This window comes from Macrotis lagotis, chromosome 8 (genome assembly GCF_037893015.1).
Source record: "Macrotis lagotis isolate mMagLag1 chromosome 8, bilby.v1.9.chrom.fasta, whole genome shotgun sequence".
NCBI lineage: Eukaryota > Metazoa > Chordata > Mammalia > Peramelemorphia > Peramelidae > Macrotis > Macrotis lagotis.
In genome coordinates, this window is record NC_133665.1 from 474,817 (window position 1) to 498,781 (window position 23,965).

The window sequence follows — 23,965 nt, forward strand, 5'->3', positions numbered from 1 at the left end:
CTAATAAGAGCAAAGACAGATTGACATATAACTGAATACATCAGTAAAGATAGACCATTCTCTGGGTTTTTCTCTTGTATGCTTTATGTTGGATTCTCTATGTATCTTTGTGGTTGGGTAGCAAAATAGAGATGGTGATGGCTGAATTTCAGCTCATAGGCTACCTGTACTGAATGTTAGGTAATTCTACTTTATGGTCTTCTTACTATAAACCCACAGTGAGTGCCATAACTCCTCAGACCGAATCAAGGTACGAGTGTGGGATGAGGATGATGACATCAAGTCAAGAGTGAAGCAGCGCCTGAAACGGGAGTCAGATGACTTTCTTGGCCAGACCATCATTGAAGTGAGAACCTTGAGTGGCGAAATGGATGTCTGGTACAACTTAGGTGAGGACTTGGAGGCAGAGGGCCTGGATATATCCTTTGAAAGAAGAAGACCAAGGGAAATTGGGAATAAACCAAAAGGGCCCTGCCCACAAGGTGGGGGGAACTTAACAGAAAGTTGCTTGGTACCCCTCTACTACCACTGAGGTAGATATTGGTGAACATTGTTCTTTATCACAAACCACTTTAGTTAAGCACCAAGCCTGGCTTATACATCACCATTACCATCTGTACCAGCTAGGTTAGGCCCTAAACTTCCAGGTCTGTGCCTATCCCCTTCATAGCTTGTCCTAGTCTTGAACCATTATCCTCCTAGATACCTGAGATTTATACTCATCCCTGTTACCTTCAGTCTACTAAACAACTCAGCACCATGAAGCTGAGAAAGAGAGGGGCGTTTAGGAATGTCTCTTAATTGGCAAAGAGCTTTGTCCTCTTAGAAGGAGACTAAGGCTCTGGAATGATGGGCATTTTGAACTTTCTTCTATCTGCAAGCCATCTCTCATGGAGAGAGATCTAATTTTTTGGGGAGCCTAGCAACTATTTTTTATCATCCATTACTACCTTATTCTTCTTGTCACTATTCCATTCTCTCTCCTTCCCCTGCTATGGTTTGACTGGCAAGACTAAGAATTCTATGTCAGTAGACTGTTAGCGATCATCTTTCCACCTGTCCTATGCGTACATATCCAGCTGCACTGAGCCAAGATATTATAACCTAAATGAGGAGAAACTTGGGCCAGCTCTGATTGAGTTTTTCTTCAACTCCTGAAGCCCCTTTGGACTTCAACATATAAGCTGAAAATTTCCACTTCTCCCTGCATCTGCCTAATCAACTATTCTTATTGGAGTATGTCTTTTTAAGGATAGTTACACCCTTTAGATTGTAACACTGGTCCAAGGCCTCTTCTTTCTTTGGACCCCTGCACCAGAGTTGGCTATGTCTAGCTTAGTTGGTGTATTTTTGAGGGTGTAAGTTTCCTATCTCCTTTCCCTTCTAGAAAAGAGGACAGATAAGTCTGCTGTCTCAGGAGCAATCAGGCTGCATATCAGTGTGGAAATAAAGGGGGAAGAAAAGGTCGCACCATATCATGTACAATATACCTGTCTCCATGAGGTAAGTCAGCCCCAGACAAGAATACCTTACTTACCCCACACATCCCTTCTTAGGAAGAAATCTCCAAAGGTGATTAGCATGATTTCCTGGGAGGAACAGGGATTAAATAGCTAGAGACCTGAGTGCTGTTCTCTATTATGCCGGACAGACTAGCCTTTGTGTGAGTCTTCCAGCTGTATTATAGTGACATTAAACCTAGCCTTCTGAGCCCTCTGAAATTAGGCAAGAATGAAAAGATTTCTATGGAGTTTTACAAACCCTTAATTCTCAATTCCCTGGCCACCTACATCTTTCAAAATCCCTATTGGCAACAGTTTTCCTCTTGGATTTTTTTTTTTATTGGGTGGGAGGTTAGGAAATTTCAAATTCATGTTTCTCAAATCAAAATTTACCTAATTGCACTAGGTCATAAATGGGGGCATGTCCAGCTGTTTTCATTTCTGGTTCCATGGATATTCATTATCTCCTGTCCCCTGGGACAACACCAGGACTTGTCATACTTCACTTTCATCCACATCAGTGGCAACTAGAGCTCCTGGTCTCAACAAAGCCATGTTTCCATCTGCCACAGACCTTGTGCTAGACCCTTAGTCAGATTTGCAAGTGACTGGCTCCACTAACAAGGATAGAGCTATAGCTTGGATAGTGTTAGAATCAGCCAGGCTCTTTGCAATATGGTTCTTCGTATCCATCATCCCCTTCATCCCTCCTCCAAGTGTTAGGTCTCTGAAGTGGTTTAATTTTGTGTGGTTGCCTGGGGTTAAGGGCAGCAGATTTTGTAGTAGTGTTAAGGAAGTGCACCTTAACTGTGATGTGGACATTACACAAGGGAATCATTTGCATAGAAGTATTACTTGAATTCATGGCAGCTGACAAACACTACAAGAGCTTAGTGAGTGGAGTGGAGTGCTCAGATCTGTATTTCAGAGCTATCAATTTAGCAGCTAGATGGATTGGAGAAAGGAGAGATTGGAAGTAGCAATGTTATGTAAGATGCTATTGCCATGTCATAGGTGAAGAGATTGTAAGGATATAAACTGGAAGTTCTGAAAGGGAGAGGGGATGTATGTGGATATTGTGTGAAAAGAATCAATAAAACTTTGCAAATTATAGGAAATGGAGAGAAAAGGGAAGAGTCTGGACAGCTGGAAGGATGATGGTACCTTTGATAGAATTTGGGAGATTTGAAGTTTTGAAGGGAAAGAGGAATTCCTTTTGGGACAAGTTGAGTTTGATATATCTACAGAGTATGTAGTTGGTGATATCTAGCTGGTGCTTGGTAATTCAGGATTGGTACTCAGGAGAGAGAAGAGGACAAGATAGTTATGTATGGTCATCCGCCTAGAGATCCTTATTAAATCCATGGGAGCTAATGAAATCACCAAGAGAGAAGTTGTAGAGAAAGAAGACCACATTTATCCAAAATAAGCGCTTGGAGAGTACCCATATTTTATAGGTAAAAGGAGGATAATGATCCATCAAAGAAAACTAAGAAGAATCACTCATACAGGTAAGAGGAAAACCAAAAAATGCTATGGCTTTGAGGATATTCAGGGAGAACGCCTCATCATTGGTGTCATAAGTAGCAAAGAGGTCAAGGAGATGGGATTCTTAACTTCCCTTTGTCTCTTGCAGAATCTGTTCCATCATCTCACAGACATCCAGGGCAGTGGAGGAGTCCGGATCCCTGAGGCCAAAGGGGATGATGCGTGGAAGGTTTATTTTGATGAGACAGCCCAAGAAATTGTGGATGAATTTGCCATGCGCTATGGCATTGAATCAATATACCAGGCCATGACGTGAGGTTCAGTAGGAATCTAGGGGAAGGGGTGCTGATAACTTGAATGCTGATGAAGTCATGCTGATAAAATAGATTGCCCTTTTGTAAGAAGAAGCAACTCACAGCAGAGACCACCCAGCACTACCAGCCCCTGGCTCGGTCTTTCTCTAATAGTCATATTTACCATTTCCCTTAGGGTGGAAAGGGAAGAGGGATATATCTGTGACAATTTCTAGGGCCTGAATAGGGTACTGACATGTCACTGCTTTCATGACTCTAGGAAGGTAAAAAAAATGTGTGTGTGTGTATACATACATATATGTATGTGTGTGTGTGTATGTGTATGGAAGGTAAAAATAGGAATACATATATATTATATAGATAGATGCTATTGCCTCTGGAACCTAGAAGAGGAACTGGAAGGATGTGTATGTATTTGACAATTCTAGGAATCTAGTAAAAGAGGTATATGTGTACATAAGTGCATGTGCAAGTATAAATGTGTGTGTAAGACCTCCCTACCTTCTTGCCCCTTAATATATAGTTAGGAAATTGATCTGTAGAAAAGGAAACTGGGTTATGGACTGGGTTATAAAGATTTCTTCTTATGATTAGAGATTGGAATAAGGCTTGTTGGGTATCTGGTTCAGTATTGCCCAGAGGAGCCAACTCAGAGCAGGCAGGACTCAGCAGCACCATGCAAAGCCATTGACCTTAGTGAGGAAGGTGACCCCAAGTTGATTTTGGGGGACCTTGTTAGAGTGTCTTGTAATTTACTTTAGGAACCATGGTACTGGTATAACTATGAGGACTGTGTTTTCTCAGGCACTTCGCATGTCTGTCTTCCAAGTACATGTGTCCTGGTGTACCAGCAGTAATGAGCACCCTGCTTGCCAACATCAATGCCTACTATGCCCATACCACAGCCTCCACTAACGTTTCTGCCTCAGATCGCTTTGCAGCCTCTAATTTTGGGGTGAGTGTTTGTATATACATGCACAGGTATAGTATTTTCCATCATTTGTTAAGTTTGTTCTTACAAAGACAATTCCATAAAGTTATTCATTTTTTCCTAAGGTACTATGTCTGGAATTCAAGTCACTGCCACCCATTGAGTAGTGATGTTTGTTTTTAGCTTTAAAAATCACATAGATGGGATGGGGCAGCTAGGTGGTGTAGTGGATAAAGCACCGGCCTTGGAGTCAGGAGTAACCCCATTTGCCTTGCAAAAACCTAAAAAAAAATCATATAGATATGGTTAATATTAGATGTAGATATTTGCAACAAAAAAGAAAAGAAAAAGCACATGCTTCTATATTTGGTTTACTTTTTTCATAAAAGAAAACTTAAAATCTCAGCATAAATTATTTTAGCAGATGCAATAAGAAATATAATGAAGCAAGATTAAAGGAGAGGCTTTTAAATAGATCAGCTCATCTTCTTAAAACATCAGCACCCAAAGCAATCATATCTTTAAAGTAAGACCAGATGACCACTTATTGAGAATAATGTAGAATAGATTCTTGGTCAGTTAGTGATTGGTGTTGATGGTTTCTGAAATGGCTTTCAACTCAGAGATTTTTTTTTTGATTCCTCCCACTCATGATTTCCAGATCTGTGGCTTACTCACCAAGCAGTAGCCTCCTGGTTGTATGAGCTCCCCAATAATCCTTGTAGTGCTGTCATGCCAAGTCAAGTCAACATCTATTTATGAAGTGCCTTTTCTTGTTTGCCAAACAAGAATGATATGAACAAAGGCAAAAAAGGTCCCTGTTCTCAAGGAACTCTCAGTCTGATTGGGGGTGGGGGGGAGACCAAGCAAGAAGTTGTGTACAGACAAGATATAGAAAGGATAAACTGGTGATCTTCCCAGAGAGGACACTTACATTGGGGGGCTGAGAAAACTACTTTTGCAGGAGGTTGTATCTGGGCTGATTCTTGGAGGGAGCCAAGGAAACTAAAAGGCCTAGGTGAGGAAGGAGAGAATTCCAAGGATGGACAACAGTCAGTCAAAATATCCAGTGTTTAAAGATGGAGTGCTTTGTGCAGGGAGCAGCAGAGACCAGAATGAGAAATCTACTGTTCTCTCAGTAGAGCTCACAGGCCCAAGGGATTAAGAATTGACTTCAGCATGTACTTTCTCATTAATTAAGAAACTGATTTGAATTGTCCCTGAAGGGGTAGGGTTTCCATGATCCATGGCCTGGCTGCAATACCAGGTTTCTCTTCCTAAATCTGTATCATATACAAGAAACCTTGACCACTCCCTGGACCTCAGTTTTCCCAGAAGGAACAGGAAGAAGCTCCCCAGATAGTCTGTTTAAGTGCCTAAACTTGTATCGTTGTTCCCTCCTTCAGAGGTCAGATCCAGAAAAGGGCAAAAGGCTCTTTCCTCTTCTCTTCTCTTGCACCATTGTGCTCCTCAGGACTGAAGGTTAGATAATCACCACTGCCTTTGTTTCCTCTCTTCCCACAGAAAGAAAGATTTGTAAAACTGCTGGACCAGCTACATAATTCACTGCGAATTGATCTCTCCACATACCGGGTGAGCAAAGAATCCCAGCCTGGTAACACTTAATAAGGAGGATAATAAATAAGTGCTTTAACTGTGATAGACCATACCTGGAGGTGACTCTGCAGGTATAAGGGTGTCAGGAGGCTGCTGGTTAGTATAAAGAGATACAGTGCTGGATTTGGAGTCTCCAAAACCTGAATTCAAATCCTGCTTATAGACTTAACTGGCTGGAACACACAAGTTTCTTGTCTTCTCTAAGCCTCAATTTCCTCATCTGCAAAATGTGGATAACAACCCCTACATCACAAGGTTGCTGTGAGAATCAAAAAAGATAAAACTGATATAAAACACTTTGCAAACTCTAGAGGACTGTAAATATGTTGACTGTTCACCTGGTCCTGCAGAGAACCTCCACCTGCTTGGCCAGTGCCACTGATAGCCATAGGTTACAATACTGTGTAGAAGTCAAATGGTGTTCAGAGAAGCCATGTTGTAGTTCTGCTGCCCCAAACCTGGATCTTGTCCTGACTCAATCATTGCTTTCTACGCTTTGGTTAGTTCTATGATCAGGTTCACCTGCTAGATTTTAAGCCCTTAAAGACTCCACCCTTCCATTCCTTTCTTCTTCCTATATCCTCTGCCCAAGTCAATCCATTTGGTTTAAAATTTTTTTTCAGTTATCAAGCACTTGACTTTTTTCTCTTTCCAATTTACTGAAAAATAAACTGGAAATAAACCTAGGATCCCTGAATCACCTAAGTTTTAGAGAAAGAAGAGGAAGCTTGGCTCAGGCCAGAGCTTTGAATACATGTTATTTGTTCCCACAGCAAAGCAGGCCTAGAACAGGAAGGAGAATGATGAACTCAGCTTCCCCTGGTTCCTTTGATCTGAACTATATAGATTTTTCTACTTGCTCTAAAATGTGGTGAATTTCAAGAAAAGTAGACACACCCACATTTAAATGTAAATGCATAAGTGCCTTAAAAAGTCAAAGAGAAATGTGGTTTGAATGAACTGCATGTCTATTCCCTTTCCATTTGCATGGATAATTGGGAGTTGATTGTATATGATATCTTATACCATGTGAATTAGCCATTTATAGTTAAAAAATATTTATAGGGGCTAATTTGCTTTTGAGATAAGGCTTCAGTCTCTTCTGACCTCATTATCAGCAGCCAGTATCAACTTCCTGACTTCCCCTTAAAGCCTGTTCTAATGCCAGAAGGATGTATATGTATACCTAAAGTACACTTATATTGTTACATCCCTTTTCTGTGAGGGAAATGTTGGGCTTAAGAATCCCTTAAGTAAGGAGAGGGAAGACAGAGAGGAATTATAGTAGATGGAATCTAGGGAATGTTTGATCAGCTAGGGTGATGGAAGAGCTATTGAGTTGATGTTTCTTATTTGCTGAATTTTTTTCACCCTTGTCTACATTTGGTTTCTATAATAATTATTATAGAATAATTTCCCTGCTGGAAGCCCAGAAAGGCTGCAGGACCTGAAATCTACTGTGGATCTTCTCACTAGCATTACCTTCTTCAGAATGAAGGTGGGTATCTAAGGCTAGGTTGAGAAATTGTTTATAGAAGGAAAATACTCTTGTCTAAGATTGAACCCCTTGTTCTCGGTCCTGAACTAAATGGGCAGGTCTGGCACCCTCAGAGCCCTAGCAAGAGTCGTTTCTTATTTTTCCAGTTTTCCCCTCTCCACATGTTGTTTTGTGGGGAAACACTGCACTCTATGGGCTAAAAGAGATGAGTGCTTGGGTTGCATAATCTGCCCTAGATAGACCCAATGACTCTATACAAGAGCAGAATCTGGTTTCTGCAGGAAAAGGACGACCAGGCAAGAGAGTAAGTGGGGGGAAAAAAGCTCTTCTGACTAACGTAAGAAGGAAAGAAAGGAGCTCCACATCCCAGATTCATAGGATTGGATATGATTTGGATCCTAGCTCTAGGATCATATTCTTCTGCATCTGTTATAGGTACAAGAGCTGCAGAGTCCACCACGTGCCAGCCAGGTAGTAAAGGACTGTGTGAAGGCCTGTCTGAATTCCACCTATGAATACATATTCAACAACTGTCATGAGCTCTACAGCCACCAGTACCAGACTGAAGTGAGAGTCCTAGGCACTACCTCCTTAATTTCCTCATCTGTCAAATGAAAGGGTCAGAGACTAGATCACTTGAAGTTGTTTCAAATTCTAGATATTTCACCCTATCAGATTTCTTCCCCCCTAAAATAGGAGATGCCAGGTGGGGCCAGCTCCTACTATGTTGTCCAGTATTCTAAAGTTCCCTTTGATGGGTTCATGACTTTTTTTTATCGCTGCCTAGGTTCCTTACATGATTGGTAACTTGTCTTTGTTTTCTTCAAACCTGCTATTAAAGTTGCCCAGGCCCAACCTTTCCCAGAGGCCTTGCTTCTTGCATCCCAATGGGTCCCCTAGTTTACTTTTAGGCAGCAAGATTCAATACACACTGGACTGTGTGGAGTTGTTCAGAGGTTGGGGGATAGTAGGGAGCAAGAGGGGGTCAAGTCATTATTTTTTGTGAGTTGGAGCACAAAGCTCAGTATTACTTTGAGACCATTTAGCCCTCCTTTGTTGTGGGCCTTATATTGTTCTAGGGCCAGGCCTAGTCCCTTACCCACTTCATTTATCTCTAGGAATGGTGGTATTTTCACAGTGTAAATTCTAGGATCCCTGAGACTAGTCCATATAATCAAAACCTACTCCCTGAGTTTTTATTTTCCTTTGCACCCACTGATATTGGTACTTTTGTTCTGGAAGAAGAGACTGAGTTAAGTTGAAAGAGGGTGGATAAGGTTGCAGAATCATAAGGAAGCTCCTGAGGATGCAGCTGTTATGGGCCAATAGGAGAGGAAAGTTCCCTGTCCCTAGAAAGGAGGCTGAGCTAGAAGAGGAAGGGGTGTGGATTATGGGGATAGACTCTCTGGGAGAAAAGTGCCTTTAACTGAAAAGGATAATTTTAATATTGCTATGATTTCTGGAATAAGAAACAGGAACTGCCTCCAGAGGAACAAGGCCCCAGCATCCGGAATCTGGACTTCTGGCCCAAACTCATTACCCTCATTGTGTCCATCATCGAGGAAGATAAAAATGCCTACACACCTGTCCTGAACCAGTGAGCAAGCACCCAATCTCCAAACTCCAACTTCACTCTGTCTGTCTAATGGCCTCTCTCTTTTCTGTCCCTGTATGTTTACAGTGCCACCTCCTTCCTGTCCATCTGTCTGTCCATCTATCCCTTGTGTCTGTCTGGTTAACTGCCTTGACTAGGGCTTGAGGTGGGTGCAGAGAGATGCCATGGGTCTCCTTCCCTCTTTGGCTGAGTCAGCTACCCTGGGGTGAGAGGCCTTTTGGCCTATATAACCTTTTGGGTTATATGTTCTGTATATGCTCTGTGGAGGCCCTAGTGACCCTTTGTTCATTTTGTTCACAGTACCATCATACTCTACCCTTTCTCCCTTCCTCTCTTTCTTTTGGAGTATCATATCCCTTCTTTTTGAGGCCCTTCCTTTCCTCTTCCTTAGGTGTCCTTTCCCACAAGTCTAGGCCTCTCCTGCCTCCCCAAATTGCTTCTCTTTCATTTGGACATTCCCACCTCCTTCCTTTGATTCTTTCTTTTCTCTCTTCCTGGGTTTCCTCTATCTCTACCTCCAATTTCCCCACTAGATTAGTATATTTCTTGTCCTTGATCTTTCTAGTTCAGAACTCCCTTGGGTTAGGCCCTCAGTGACAGAGCCAAACAAGTTTTATAACATGTCCTAACTTTGAAACCCCTTCCATTCTCCAGGTTCCCCCAGGAGCTGAATGTGGGAAAGGTCAGTGCAGAAGTGATGTGGAACCTATTTGCCCAGGACATGAAGTATGCCTTGGAAGGTAAATAGTTAAAGTCCTCTTCATCTTCCTTTCTTCTCAAGAACTGGTGTTTGTTTGTTGCTGGCTGTGATCATGTGGTTATGGAGACAGCTCCAACCTGACTTAATTTCACACAAAATTATATTCTACCAATAGGATCGTTATTGAGGGTCCCTTAGTGGGGGAGGGGAAGTAAGTCAAGAGTTTTGCTTCTTGGGACTGGAGGAGACATTAGCATCTAGAAGTTCTGTAATGTGGTTCGGATGACAACACAGATAGGAATTTACTGACCTAGTCTTTTCAGGGCTAGATCCTCAACACTCCAGAATCCAAATCTGTGACAGTCTTCCTTCAAAAATGTCCATCTCTCCCATTCCAGCACGGCTCCCAATACATTTTTTTTCCATTTACTCTTATCTGTATCCATCTTTTCAGATGTTGTCCATCACTTGTGTATTTTTGTATCCTTCAATGGATGCTTCAGTGACTGTGCCAGTAGTAGAATCATAAACTCTCCTATATGGTAGGATGCTGACTATCCCTTTGATCACTCCATCTCTTAGAATTCACCAGATACTTATATAAACCAGCCTTAAAGTAATGAGGCTGGTTACACAAGTCACACACTGGAAAAACTGACTCATTGCTTTAGACGCACATGTCTTCCTGATCAAACACATTCCAAGCTCAGTGCTGTGAAAGAGAAAGGAAAATAACAAAAATAGCTCAGCAGACATTTGTTAAATACCTAATATGTGCAAGGCAGTGTGCCTTGGGATACAAAGCCAAACATGACTAGTCCCTAACTTCAAGGAGCTTAGATTGCTCTGGAGAATCTTGATGTTGGTTTTAAAGGACATAGACATGTGAAGCAAAGAATGATAGGACCCTCCATATGCTTAGGATTAAGCATGAATGGTGGTGGTGAGAGAGACCCAAAGACTTCAATGCATTGAAGGGAGCCCTGGATTTGGAGTCACTACCTGGGATATACTACTTCACTGACTGCATGATCTTTGGCACGGCTCTTTGTGTTTTTTTTTTTTTTTTTTTTTTTTTGGACCTCCATTTCTTCATTTATAGAGTAAGGGGGATTGAATTGGATGGGCCCTGAGATTCCTTCCAGTTCTTAATTTATTATTTTATGAACTTAGGCTTGCACAACATGTTCAAATTTATCCGTATTATTGGAGCTCAAAAAAAAAAAGATCAATGTGGGTAGGGGAGCTTTTATGGAGACAGGGTTAAGTTTGGCAGGAGTGGAATATGTAGTAGAGCGATAAGGAAGGGCATTCTAGGGCAGGAAGAATAATAGAGACAAAGGCTTAGGGGAAGAAGCAGCACAGTGGGATGGAAAGAGCCCTAAACAGCTCAAGGTTTAAATGTGAATTGTGCTATTTATCCACCTGCATGACCAAGAACTTGATGAGTAATTGGATATATAATCTAAGAAGAAAAGGAGACATCCAGAATGAGGGCAAGATTTGAGTCTGGAAGTTGGAAGAATGGTAGAGGGTTGGGGATATAGTCCAACCTAGACATGAGAATATGGGAGAGCAGAAAGATAGACTAGGAAAAACAGATCATAGTTTAATAATCACAAAGCTTAGGCTAAGACAAGTAAATGAGTTACCCATGTTCAGAGCTGAGAATCAAATTTCTGAATTCAAGTTCTGATGTGCTTTCTACCATGCTACTTTGCCTTGTCTGAAGGAAAATGAGACATTACAGAAGTTACCTAATCTACTATTTCATTTAAAATATGGGAATACTGATGCCCAGAGAGGTGAAATTACTTGATCAAAGCCACACATCTAATTATAGTGTAGTAAAGGATATGGGAGGAAGAAGGAAACAAATCCTTACCACTGTCGACCTGGGGTGATCTCCAAGCATGATGCTTCTAGGACCTGCAGGAGAATTCGCGGAGGCATGAGCAATGTTTAGTACATACCATTTATTCACCTTCTCAAACAAGGCTACTCAGCTATAGAAGCCATTAGGTTTAATAGGAAAAGGATCAAATTAAGAAATTCTTAAAAGGCAGGAAGTATGCAAATAAATGCATAACTTCAAAACTTTTGTACCTGAGAGAGGGCAAAGATAGGGAATTTAGGAGCTCAGAACAATGATTTCAGATGGGCTGCAGACTCATTCCCTCAAATAGAGGAACAGGTGCTTCCAAGGGTCATCTAGTCCCTACCCCTTTTGAATAAAGGCAATCGAGAAGGGGATGGGGAGTAAGGTACATCTTGGGTGGAAATAACTAGACTATAAGGAAATTGCTGTTTTCTACCATTCTCATTGCATTATTCACTGTTGTCTCTGTTCTGTCATAAGGACCTACTGTCTTTCGCATTCGTAAAGTCCTCTTTCTGGGTGGTAAGAATTCTTAGTTGCTCCCTTTTACCTTTAGTCTTACAGCCTTTTATCCCCTTCCCTTCCCTTCCTTCCACTGCAATAGTGAAGGCTGCAAATTTGGCTTCAGAAGCTAGTAGCCCTTCCTTCCACTGTATTAGAATGAAGCCCTCTGGGCTACAAGGGCGGGCTTTCACCTAGAGCTTGGGTTAGGGATTACTTCAAATATTGCCTTTGCTTCCTCATAACCACCAAAGAATCCCCCTTGTCCTCTTTCTAGTGCCCCTCTGCCCTTTCCTCAGTAACCCAATTGACCATCCGTTTTCACCTGTGCCCAGTGATTATTTCCAGAGTGAGGAGTGGCTGGGTCCCAATGGCCAGAATTCCTTTGATCTGAGAGAAGGAAGAACCTCATTCTCAGCTCTCAAAAGGAACAGGGTCTTCCAAAGGTCATCCAATCCTTATCCCTCTCAAACCACTCTTAAAGCGTTAGCTTTGGTAGGGAGTGGAGGATGCAACCCTGCCTTACTGGGACAATTCTTTCTCAGCAATAAATTTGGAGTTTCTGAGTGATCTATAGGCCCAAACTCCTGGGATTAGGTAGGGTCTTGAAACTTCTGTTCTTGACTTTCTTTCTTCTTCCTATAAGAGTCTGCTTCAAGCTCACTACTGCTTTACTTGGCTAAGCTGGTAATGGGGAGAAAGAGAGGAAGAGGGAGGGAAGGAGATGGAGATGGTGTGTGTGTGTGTGTGTGTGTATATATATATATATATATACACACACACACACACACATATATATATATATATATATATATGTATAGTATGAATGGGATAAATCAATATTTCTTAGCAATACCGAAGGTCAGAAAATAGATATTTTGAGGACTATTTTAAAAGAAAACAACAGAGAATCAGATGTGCCAATATTCATTATAGTCATTGAAAGCAAGACTGAGAGACTCTCAGAGATAAAGAGATATAAAAAATGAACAAAAGACCACTTTCATGACAATATACAGGAAATTATGAAAAACCATTACTCTTTTCCCACTTTGATCAGGATGCACGTTCAGTTGGTTTGAGGGAGCAACTCAGCTATTAACCACATACTAGTCAGCACATAAACTTTAATTATTTAACATTTACTGATGCTTCTCTTGCACTTTTCATATTTTTTTATCAGTTTACCTAAAATGGTAATCTTGTACAGATCATTTTGCTTTTTAAATGTTTGATTTATTGCCAAAAGAGAGGATTAATTGTAATTACTGTCTCTATAGATACTAAAGCTTTCAAAAACTTTAAAGCTTCATGTAAACATTACTCATTAGCTATTATTGAAATGCAGCCACACATGTTAAAATATATACCATTGACTTACTAATGAAGGCTTTGTGAGCAGAATCCTGGCCCCAGTTCTCTGGTCAGACAAAGATATATGAGAGTGTTAAATCTTTATTTTGGCATGCACAAAAGAGGTTTCTGATGATACAGTGAGATGCTTCCCTTCTTCACATGGATTGCAGACATCCAGTTACTTAATTTCTATTTTCTACAACATTAAATAGCTTTTTTAGATATTCAGATATCTTCAGATATTAATGATTCCACATTTTAGACATTTTTATCCTCCACATATCTTGAAGTTCTGTTCATCTTTTGACTCTTGTCTTTGCTTTGGGATAGTCCAACTTATCCTGAGATGCTGGCACTCTTGGATTCTCATTTATATTTCCTTTTAATGCAGTTCTCAATGTAATTGTATGTTAGCTTTTGATGCCTCTGTGAAAGTGGCCTTATTCATTCATGGGAACAAACAGGCTGAAGAAGGGTCCCTTGAAGACAACTCTTTCTAGAAGTAACTGGGCTTAGGAAAACTCCATTAGTCCATGATCACTGGAGAGCACTGAACAATTCCTCTCCAGACATCACCACCATCTCTTCCCCACTTTTGCTAGGAGTTAGATAATCTTGTATGCCAAAGACTAAGTTTGATTGTTCTATCTGTGCAAGTCAGAAAAGATCATCCACTGAGGCTGCGTGTGTGTGTGTGTGTGTGTGTGTGTGTGTGTGTGTGCGCGTGTGTGTGTGCACGCATGTGCACATTTTTATCTGTATATACAGATTGTCAGAAAAGGACCATGGGGCTCACTTGTCTCTGGAAACATTCTCTGGAGTGTTCCAACTGGGTCTGTTACCTTCAGAGTAGACAACATGGGAGCCATGCCCCCCCCCCATCGGCTTCAACCTTGTCTCCCCTCAGAGCATGAGAAGAACCGACTCTGTAAAAGTGCTGACTACATGAATCTGCACTTCAAGGTGAAGTGGCTTCACAATGAATATGTTCGTGACCTGCCTGTCCTCCAGGGGAAGGTGCCTGAATATCCTGCGTGAGTCAAGTTCAGTAGTGAAGGGTTGGGGGTGAAGAGGAGGTTTTAGGTACTCAACCTGTAGGAAGAGTGAGTACCCAGGATTGGATTGAAGTGGGGCAGAAAAGGAACCAGGGGTGTAAGGACAGTGTCTCTCTTTGGTCTCCCTGCCCTGCCACAGGTGGTTTGAGCAATTTGTCCTGCAGTGGCTGGATGAGAATGAGGATGTGTCCCTGGAGTTTCTTCATGGTGCCCTGGAGAGAGACAAGAAAGATGGGGTAGGTCAAGATTGGATGGGGCTTCTCTCTTTGGAGCTGGTGGTGTGGATAGCTCTGCCCAATGTCTGACTTCCTGGCAAAAGTCCTTTGGATGTAGTGGTTGTTCGCCCCTTTGCCTTTATGCATCTAGTCTGTATCATCATGTTCATGGCGGAACGTCCATGAAACCTGGTCCTGGAGTTACTAGCCAGGAAAGATGACTTGTCATTGTTCTTGGGTAACTGGGAGGCGGAGGGGCTGAGGAGATGCTTTCTTCTTCTATGTCTGAGACCCAAAGGCTATGGGGAATGACCCTTTGCCTGTGGGGTTCTTCAGTTCCAACAGACATCGGAACATGCACTCTTCTCCTGCTCTGTGGTGGATGTCTTCACACAGCTCAACCAGAGTTTTGAAATTATCCGGAAATTGGAATGCCCAGACCCTGGCATCCTTGCCCATTACATGCGGAGATTTGCCAAGGTGATCATCATCCCTAATCCCCTCCTTGTCACAGTCTTCAGTCTTGCATCGACCCTTCTGCTCCCTGTTTGTCAGATCTAGGCTCTATTTCAATGGTCCCCTAAGGGGGGAATAGACCCATGAGGGCATGAGCATATGAAGTAATCCCAATTCTGTGTCCTTTTGTTCTTGTTTGGTGGTGAGGTTAACAGCTTCTTAGAGGTTCAAGCAAATGAATGCTGGATACTGCTACAGAACTGTTACCTAAGGTCTAGAAAGAAGTTTTTCCTATCTTTTGGGTTGGGATTCTATGGTTGTTGTGCACCTTGGGTGGAAGCAGTGCTGTATAATATTCTTGTGGGTGTGCCCTGTGGCTCTCCTTCAGTTCCAACTTGGACTAGAGCAAAGTTGACAAAACCTTCTCTCCTTGCTCTCCCTCCATGTTTTCCTCTTCACAGACCATTGGAAAAGTGCTGATGCAATATGCAGACATCCTAGCCAAGAGTTTCCCATCCTATTGTGACAAGGAGAAACTGGTAAGAGACAGCTTCCTTCAAAGGGGTTGGTTACTGCTTGGCCCACAAAGGAAAAAAATAGTGTCCTGGGAAAGTCATGTAGCTGGATTGCTGGCTGACCTACTTAGAGGAATCCTCTGCTGCTCACATTATTGACCCTTATGCCATTGACTCCTTCATATTTCAAATCTCAATCCTGTGGTCCCAGCTTAACCATTATCAAGCTGAGTCTTCATTCATCTCTTAAAATAATTTCATCTGGCCTAAAGTTCTGATGTTTATAAACAGTAAGTGTAAGAATATTCTTTCTTTATCTCCTATTTTCCCATCTAGACAAGGTGTTGAACAGTGAGAGGTCTTCTGTTTTCTTCTAGAAGGATTGAAGCTAAGAAAGGAAGTACCCAGATCACTCCTCATTGAGACACTAGGAGCTTTGAGAATGCTAGAGGGGAGGAGACTACAGAACTAGTGACCCATTTGCCCTACATTGCCTGGGAATGGGAAAGGTCTCAGTAGCTCTTACCTGTTTCTTTATTTAGCCATGCATCCTAATGAACAATGTGCAGCAGTTGAGAGTGCAACTCGAGAAGATGTTCGAGGCCATGGGGGCCAAGGAGGTAGGGTCTGACAGGTAGACTGTCTCCTTCCTCTCCTTCCCAGTAGACCTAAATGAATGTCGATGGTGGGGAGGGGGTAGGGTTCTCTCTGAGCTGGTGGGAATTCCTGGGCCAGAGAGAGCTAAGGTAAAGGACTGGGGTGTTTGGGTGGTTATTGGGAGTTGTGACAGGGCAGGGAAGAGGGACTCAGATAATAAAGAAGACAAGAAGACCCTGGGAAGTTTGAGTTGGGGCAATGGAGGCTCTCCCTGGGTGAGGAGAGGAAAGAAGTAAATGTGACTATAGCCCAGCCACTCTTCTGTGTTTGTAGCTAGATCCTGAGGCAGGAGACAACCTGAAGGAGCTTCAGGTGAAACTGAACACAGTTCTGGATGAGCTCAGCACTGTATTTGGGAACAGGTGCGTGATCCAGGCCACCTCTCCTGGGATGGCCTTTGCCTCTGTCCCAAGCATCTTCTAAGCCTTTGTCATAATGGTTGGAGGCCTTAAGAATTTTGTATCCCAGGGAAATTTCTGGGGCAAAGTCCCTGGAAGAAGTTTGAAGATCAGGAACTGGGCAGAACTTCCCATTAGCATCTTTGAGGGCAGATAAGAGCAGAGACCCAAGTTTCACGTAGTGGGTGTTTAGTTTTCAGACACGGATTGACGAGTGCGTTCGACAAATGGCTGATATCCTGAGTCAGGTGCATGGTCCGGGGAATGTGCCCCCCAACGTTAGAGGCTCAGTGGCTCAGGATGCAGACAGTGTGCTCCGACCCCTCATGGACTTCCTCGACAGCAAGTGGGTACAGTATTTGTAGCAGTTCTCTGGAGAGTGGGCTTTGACTGTGGGGGCAAGTGAACTAAGAGAAAGGGACTCTAGGGGGAGAATGTTGAGGCAAACTAAGCCTTGCTGGATGCTCTTGGCCCCTGTCTTTGCCATTCTTACCCTGATTCTCTGGCTTTCCTCAGCCTCACACTCTTTGCTACAGTATGTGAGAAGACAGTACTGAAACGGGTGTTGAAGGAGCTGTGGCGGGTGGTGATGAACACAATGGAGAAAACTATCATTCTGCCCCCACTCACAGACCAGACGGTGAGCCTTGATCCTGCTTATTTGACTTGAAGGTAAAAGAGACACTCAATACACGAATGATTCCCCATTCACTGGCCAGACAGTGAGTTCCCTCTGGATGCATTCAGAGGGCCAGGGCAATCCATTTTTCTATGGTTACAATGTATATTTTTGGAAACTAATTTTTGTTGTCTTCTCTTCCCTGTTCAGGGCCCCCAGTTGATCTTTACAGCTGCCAAAGAGCTAAGCCATCTCTCAAAACTCAAGGTATGATGCTCTAGGTCAGGGCCTGGAGATGAGAATGGGTGTTCTGAGTAGGGTAGGGGAAAGGATGGGGAAGGGTATCATGGATACTAAATGTGACACCTTCTCTACCTAATTATAGGGTTCAGGGGGGAGAGGTTTATTTCCTAGGCAACTGGCCATTCCCAGGAAGAAAACAGTAATAATCATTTTTGGTTCATTCCAGTTGGGTTGGAGTTCAGGGGATGAAGGAGGATGTTATCATGAAGTTGTATGTTGGCAGAGAGTAGGGATTGACCATTTGATTTAACCTCTGATTTTATGTCTTCCTGTATCTGGAATTCTAGGACCACATGGTACGGGAGGAGACACGGAGCCTCACCCCAAAGCAGTGTGCTGTCCTTGACCTTGCATTGGATACCATCAAGGTGGGATGAAAGACTTCCTGATTTCTCTCCACTAGGCTTACCTCATCCATTCCTCCCCTTCCCAACCCAGACAGTTTAACCTCCCCTGAGTAAGGAGCTTCCTAGATCCCATTAACCAAGCCCTGCGACTTGGTTTCACAGAAATATCATTAAGAGGTTAAGCTCAATCTCACTAAACCATAGTAAAATCTTTCCAGTAGTGACTGATTTCTGGAGAAACAAATCCCTTCCACTCTCTTATTGGTAGCATAAATAGGGGGCCTTCTTGGAACAATGAATATTTGCTTCATTTAGGAAATGCTTTCCAGGAGGCTCAGACCCTTATGACCTTGCCTCAAGGGGAAAAGATGGTAGGCAGTTGGTGTTGCTTTTTTGTGACTTTCTGGGGGCCTAGACCTTCTAGGTGAGCCCACAGAAGAATGTGCAAAATTGAATAGGGAATTGGCAAGCATCAGCAAAGCTTTCTCCTTTCTCACACACACTCCCTTGGACCACCAAGCATGACACAAGTTGTGGCAGGGGCACATGAGGAATATCTTGTCCCTTCCTTATCCACTAGACTTGGCACTCTGGAGTCAAAGATTTTGGGGCCAAATAGATGATTACTATTACCATTAAAAGCATTATATTGCCTAGGGTCTCCTTAAAGGCCTAATTTAAACTTTTAGTCAGAATTTTTGTCATATAGTGCCTTCTATGTGCCTGACATTTTATCAAACCATTTATTAATATTATCACATTTGATTCTCACAACGACTCTGGGAGTTAAGTGCTAGATGAGGATACTGAGGTAAACAGAGTGACTTGTCCAGGATCACACAACTAGTTCATGTCTGAGGTCACATTTGAACTCAAGTCTCTGACTCTATCTACTGCGCTACAATGTTTACATGAGCCTATATTTGTGAATGTGTGTAAAATCTTAAAGTTGTGCTACTAAAGTCTTTAGCAGCTCCCTATTGCCACTAGCATATAACATATAATATCTGTCTTTAAATTTAAAGATTGTCATATCTCCCTTTTCAGACTTATTTCACATTACTTCACTTGCTGATCAAACTGACCTTATTATTCCCTAAAGCCTCCCACCTCTGTGCTTTTTTGATGTTTGGAATACTCTCTCTCCTCATCTCTACTTCTTGTCTCCCCTCAAGGCTGAACTTAGGTACTATAGGATGAGATCTTTCCTGATTCTTATGGTTGTTAATGTTCTCTCCCTGCTTAAAATTATTTTATATGTAAGCATATGTGCATACAGATATGTGGTATATATACATTATCACAGTGTACTTATTGTACTTATTATTTTGGATTGGATGCTACAGAGAGGATTCCTATTGGACAGAGTGCCTTCTAAGCTCTCTTCCACCTCTTAAGATTCTGTGATTTATGGGTGTTATCCTGCTTGTGGTGCTTATTGGAGTAAAGTGCTGCCTTCTGACTTTTGTTTCTCCTCTCTCCCCTTTTCTTCCCTCCTTCCTAGTTTCTTTCTTCAATCCTATATATAGTGTTTCTGAAGTTATAATGATAACTGGTTCCCTTCCAGCAATACTTTCATGCCGGTGGCAATGGACTGAAGAAAACATTTCTTGAGAAGAGCCCAGATCTACAATCCCTACGCTATGCCCTGTCCCTCTACACACAGACCACAGACACACTTATCAAGACTTTTGTGCGGTCACAGACTACCCAGGGTAAGGCCTCTGAGGGACGTGTCCCTCTCATCTGTTTTATCTTCCACAACCTCAGCTTCCATCCACACATCCATTTCCCCAAGGATTTAGTATAACTTCTCCTATCACTTGTCAACAGTATCTAGGGACTCAATTCCACTCCATACCCCTATCTTTGTTCTTGACCTCTCAGGCCCTTATTCCCAACCCCAAGCCCATTGACATTTGCCCTTTACTGATGAAAGGGACCCTGAAGGGTAGAATCCCTCAAATCCTTAAGAACTCACTATCTCTGTCCTTTCAACCAGATTAGAGAGTTACAGACTCAAAGCTCAATCCCTACTCTCCATAATTTCCTGAATTCAGTCATACTTATCTTTTGTCCTTTGCTCTATGCCTCAACACTTAATGCTTCTCATTACAGTTTTCATTCATTTCCTAATTTCCTATTCTTTTCCAAGCCAAGATGTAGACTTTCCAATAAAGCAGAATCTTTAATTATTATCAAACTCTCAGATACTTTTTGGCTTCTGTGCCCAATTTTCTTCTCCTCCAAGGAGCTTCAGAGAGACACTGAAGGGAGTATGTATAACTTTGGAGTATGTATAACCTGGTTGGGAAGAATAGGGAATGTAGGAAAACTTATACAGAATAGTAAAAACAAATACTCAGATCCCTGAGTGTTGAAGGCTCGAGTAGAGAAAGGCAAAGAAATAGGTTTACCTGGGGCAGCTAGGTGGCCTAGTGGATAGAGCACTGGCCCTGGAGTCAGGAGGACCTGAGTTCAAATCTGGCCTCAGACATATAATAATTACCTAGCTATGTGACCTTGAGCAAGTCACTTAACCCCATTGTCTTAAAATTTTTTTAAAAAAAAGAAATAGCCTTACTTGAAAGCAGAAAAGCATGAGAAATGGGGAAAAGGGCAAAGGAGGTTTTTAGCTGGTTTTGGGAGGTGGATATTTTTTTTAATCGGGGAAAAATAGGAGGAGAAGAATTTAAAGATGCCTAAAGATATAATTGAATGAATTGGGGAAAGGGACAATAAATCAACAGATCTGTGTAAAGCCAGAGAGCTTATACTGAGGGATGAAGAACCATAGACATATTGGTATTGATACTTATGTGTATGCATGTATGAAGTAAAACTTTGAAATTGGAGAGGGTTTTGAAGGTCTGATCAAGGAGTTGAGAATTAATGGGATGAGGAATAGGGATCCATTGCAGGTTTTTGAAAAGGGAAAGAAAGTCATACTGAAGTGACATGTTCATCCTAATCATGGTAATGGGCATTTGGGGAAGGTTACAGGTACAGGATCGGTACAGAAGCTCTGGTGACAAGCCAGAATCATTTGGATATAGCTAGAAAGAACAAAGTCTGGGGTTACATGGTATAGGATAATATAGGAAAGGGATAGTATAGGAAACCTGGAGAACATTGTCTGAGGTGTACAGAGAGCACATGCTCTCCTGTTTCAGGATCCCTAGAGGTCACCTATATATTCTGTAACCTCCTGCTTCTTGGCTAAATGAAGGCAATAATATTTCTATTTCTTTGCCTTGTTTTTAAGTTTTCCTGTGTTCCAGCTATTCTCTTTACAGATCTTGGCAGTGGGAAAAGATGTGACCCATAGTCCCAGTTAAGGCCTTAATTATCTTTTAAATTGTGGGGCTCAAGTCTTCACTCTGAGATGGACCCTAGGGCATCTCCTTTTCTCTGACTTGAGTGCCCTACTCTAAGACCACTGTCCATAGCTCCAGTCCTTGGGAGTCTAGAAAGACAGGGACTCCAAAGATTTATCTAGGACCTTAGAAATCATCCAAGTGAAACCCATACCCTGTATTTTACGCATGAAAAAAAATCGAGTTATAATTTAAAATTCATTGTCCTTTTATTCTGTATTTTCTGCTACTTGCATTCTGACCAGTCATCTAAACTTGGTTGTATGACATCCTTTCATTGATGGGAGATTTCTGATATATCCAGTCTCTTAACTTCTGGGACTGTTTTTGCCTTTGTAAATAGTTACTAAGATTGGTGTATCTGTGTACTTTCTAATTACTCTTCTTTCTCTGTTCTGCTGCTGCCGCCACCAACACTGCTTGACTTTTCTTGCTAACCCAGTGCATGATGGGAAGGGTATTAGGTTTACTGCAAATGAGGACTTGCAGCCGGAGAAGGGTATGTTATTATCTGATATGGTCCGAGAGCATCAGTCAGCCTCTCCTTTTCCCTTTCCATCTTCCCAGTGGACTAGCATGTGCTGCTTATGCCAGAAATGAGTAGTGGAAAGGGAAAATACAGAATCTCTGGTTTGTGTCCTAGAATTGTGACATATTCTGATAGCCCAGGAGAGGCTCCACTATAGATTTACCCTGGAGTTTTAAATAGTTAGGATAGTGGCTGTGCTATAAGAGGCAGCCCCTCCTGCTGATGCATTTCAGATTGGAAACAAAGATGAAGAATGAATTCTAGAGCACATCTGTGCTTGTTTGGAGGTATGGGGGGATATTTTTGTTTGTTTGTTTGTTTTTGGCTTTCGGGGTCTTTCTTCAAGAAAGCAAAATTTCTTCTCATGACCTTGTCCGAATACAGATACCAGGGTGGGTGCAGTTCCCAGATTGGCCATACAATGACTCAGTGACTAAAACATTTCAGAATTTCAATTTTAAAAAAAAGACCTCAGAAAACATCTCATCTAACTACTACCGAAATCATCCCTTCTTATAATATATTTGACAAGTGGTCATCCAATCTTGGCTTGAATTCCAGGAAGGGGTCACATCCTGGCTTAGCTCTAATTATTAGAAATTTCTTCCTTCTATCAAGCCTAAATATATCTCTCTTCAATTTCCCCTAATTATTCCTACCTCAGCCCCACTGCATCCAGGCAAAATGAGAGCATTGGCTATTTGTATTACCATATCATAAATACCTACTGAAAATGTGTAATAAACATTCCTTCTATGTCATCAATAGAAGTTGTAAATGGTGTAGTGCTAAGCACACAGTCTTGCACTTCTCTGCTTTAGAATTACTTACAAGTTGCTATTGAACTGTCAGTGACCCATCTTTGGTCATTCAACTACCACTGAATCCAACCATCCTACTCTTGACTGATGTACATCTCTGTCCTTCTGACAAAGATACCATAGAGGCTAAAGCTTTGCTAAATTCTAGGTAAACTTATGTCTATACCTTTTCTCTATCTGTCTCTCAACTTGAATAAAAGAGGAAATAAGTTTAATCCAGTTAAAACTTGTTCTTGATGATTCCCTGCTGGCTCTTGGTGATCATCAGTTCTTATACTTTTAGTAATACATTCTAAATCTAAGTCAGGTTCTCTGACCTATCAAGTACTGATTTCCACTCTTCTCTTTTTATTTTTGAAGCTTGAGATGACATTTCTCTTATGGTTTTGTCATATCTCTCTCATTTTCTAGGATCTTTCAAAGGCCATGCTTAGCATGCAAAGCCCCCAGGTCTTTCAGAACCCTGACATTTGTACATCATGACTAGTCCCCACTTAGGGCAGTCAAATTCTTACTATTTCCATGCTTCTATTGGGTTTCAACTCCTTGGTCATTTTTGTTCTGCTTTTTTCAGTCAAAGAGCCTTACAGAAAAGACAGAAGTACGATAAGAGGCAAGTGACTCTGTCCTCTTTCCTCCTTTGGTGGTTATTCTATCTATCCTAAACAGCCACAGTCCTGAGCTTGCTTTTGATACTCTTCCTCTCATCTCTGTCCCTATCCCCTAACCCCTATATAGTTCAAAACTGTTTTTTGTTATTCATGTTTCTTTGGTGGTTATTAATCATTCTGACATTTAGTGCTTCTGGTGCTTTTCTTACAGGATTGTATTTACTTCATTACTTGCTCCTACTTCTATCTAAGATAGTTGATGAATTCATTGTGAATTTATATCACTGTCTCTAGACAGTTTCCTTCTGAGAACTGTTTTTCTTCAAATCTTCAGAATGGCTTCTCTTCTATATCTTCAGAATTGCATTCTTGAGAGTTTCCTGTCTTTTCTTGGTTGGCAACCTCTGGAGATTTTAAAACTTACCCTACCCACCTTTTCTCCGAAAGCTTCAAAATTTGTTCTCCAAAAACTGAAAGCATTTCAAATTATGGTCAAGATGATATTGGATACTTGCCATTATTTTTATTTAAGTAACTAGTTCCTTTTTTGTGAGAATTAATTCCAGATTAACTATCTCTTATTCATTTCTCCATTTTTCGGGAGGATGTAAATACTATTAGGACAAACCAAGAAATTATTGTGACATATTTATGGAAGAGA

At 41.7% G+C, this 23,965-nt stretch overlaps 1 protein-coding gene across 4 annotated transcripts in view; it reads left to right on the plus strand.

Annotated features, from left to right (window-relative positions):
* LOC141495153 (protein unc-13 homolog B) overlaps positions 1-23,965 on the plus strand; it is a 369,137-nt gene that overhangs the window by 341,366 nt on the left and 3,806 nt on the right. For all 4 annotated transcript variants that reach the window (XM_074196148.1, XM_074196150.1, XM_074196149.1 and 1 more), the window contains 20 exons: positions 220-389; positions 1,388-1,503; positions 3,139-3,302; positions 4,109-4,259; positions 5,760-5,828; positions 7,261-7,350; positions 7,786-7,917; positions 8,820-8,947; positions 9,620-9,705; positions 14,309-14,435; positions 14,596-14,692; positions 15,008-15,151; positions 15,589-15,666; positions 16,185-16,262; positions 16,573-16,661; positions 16,891-17,043; positions 17,214-17,337; positions 17,527-17,583; positions 17,907-17,987; positions 19,534-19,681. In XM_074196148.1, the coding sequence (XP_074052249.1) occupies positions 220-389; positions 1,388-1,503; positions 3,139-3,302; positions 4,109-4,259; positions 5,760-5,828; positions 7,261-7,350; positions 7,786-7,917; positions 8,820-8,947; positions 9,620-9,705; positions 14,309-14,435; positions 14,596-14,692; positions 15,008-15,151; positions 15,589-15,666; positions 16,185-16,262; positions 16,573-16,661; positions 16,891-17,043; positions 17,214-17,337; positions 17,527-17,583; positions 17,907-17,987; positions 19,534-19,681 (2,282 nt within the window). The remainder of the gene's footprint in view (positions 1-219; positions 390-1,387; positions 1,504-3,138; positions 3,303-4,108; positions 4,260-5,759; positions 5,829-7,260; positions 7,351-7,785; positions 7,918-8,819; positions 8,948-9,619; positions 9,706-14,308; positions 14,436-14,595; positions 14,693-15,007; positions 15,152-15,588; positions 15,667-16,184; positions 16,263-16,572; positions 16,662-16,890; positions 17,044-17,213; positions 17,338-17,526; positions 17,584-17,906; positions 17,988-19,533; positions 19,682-23,965) is intronic.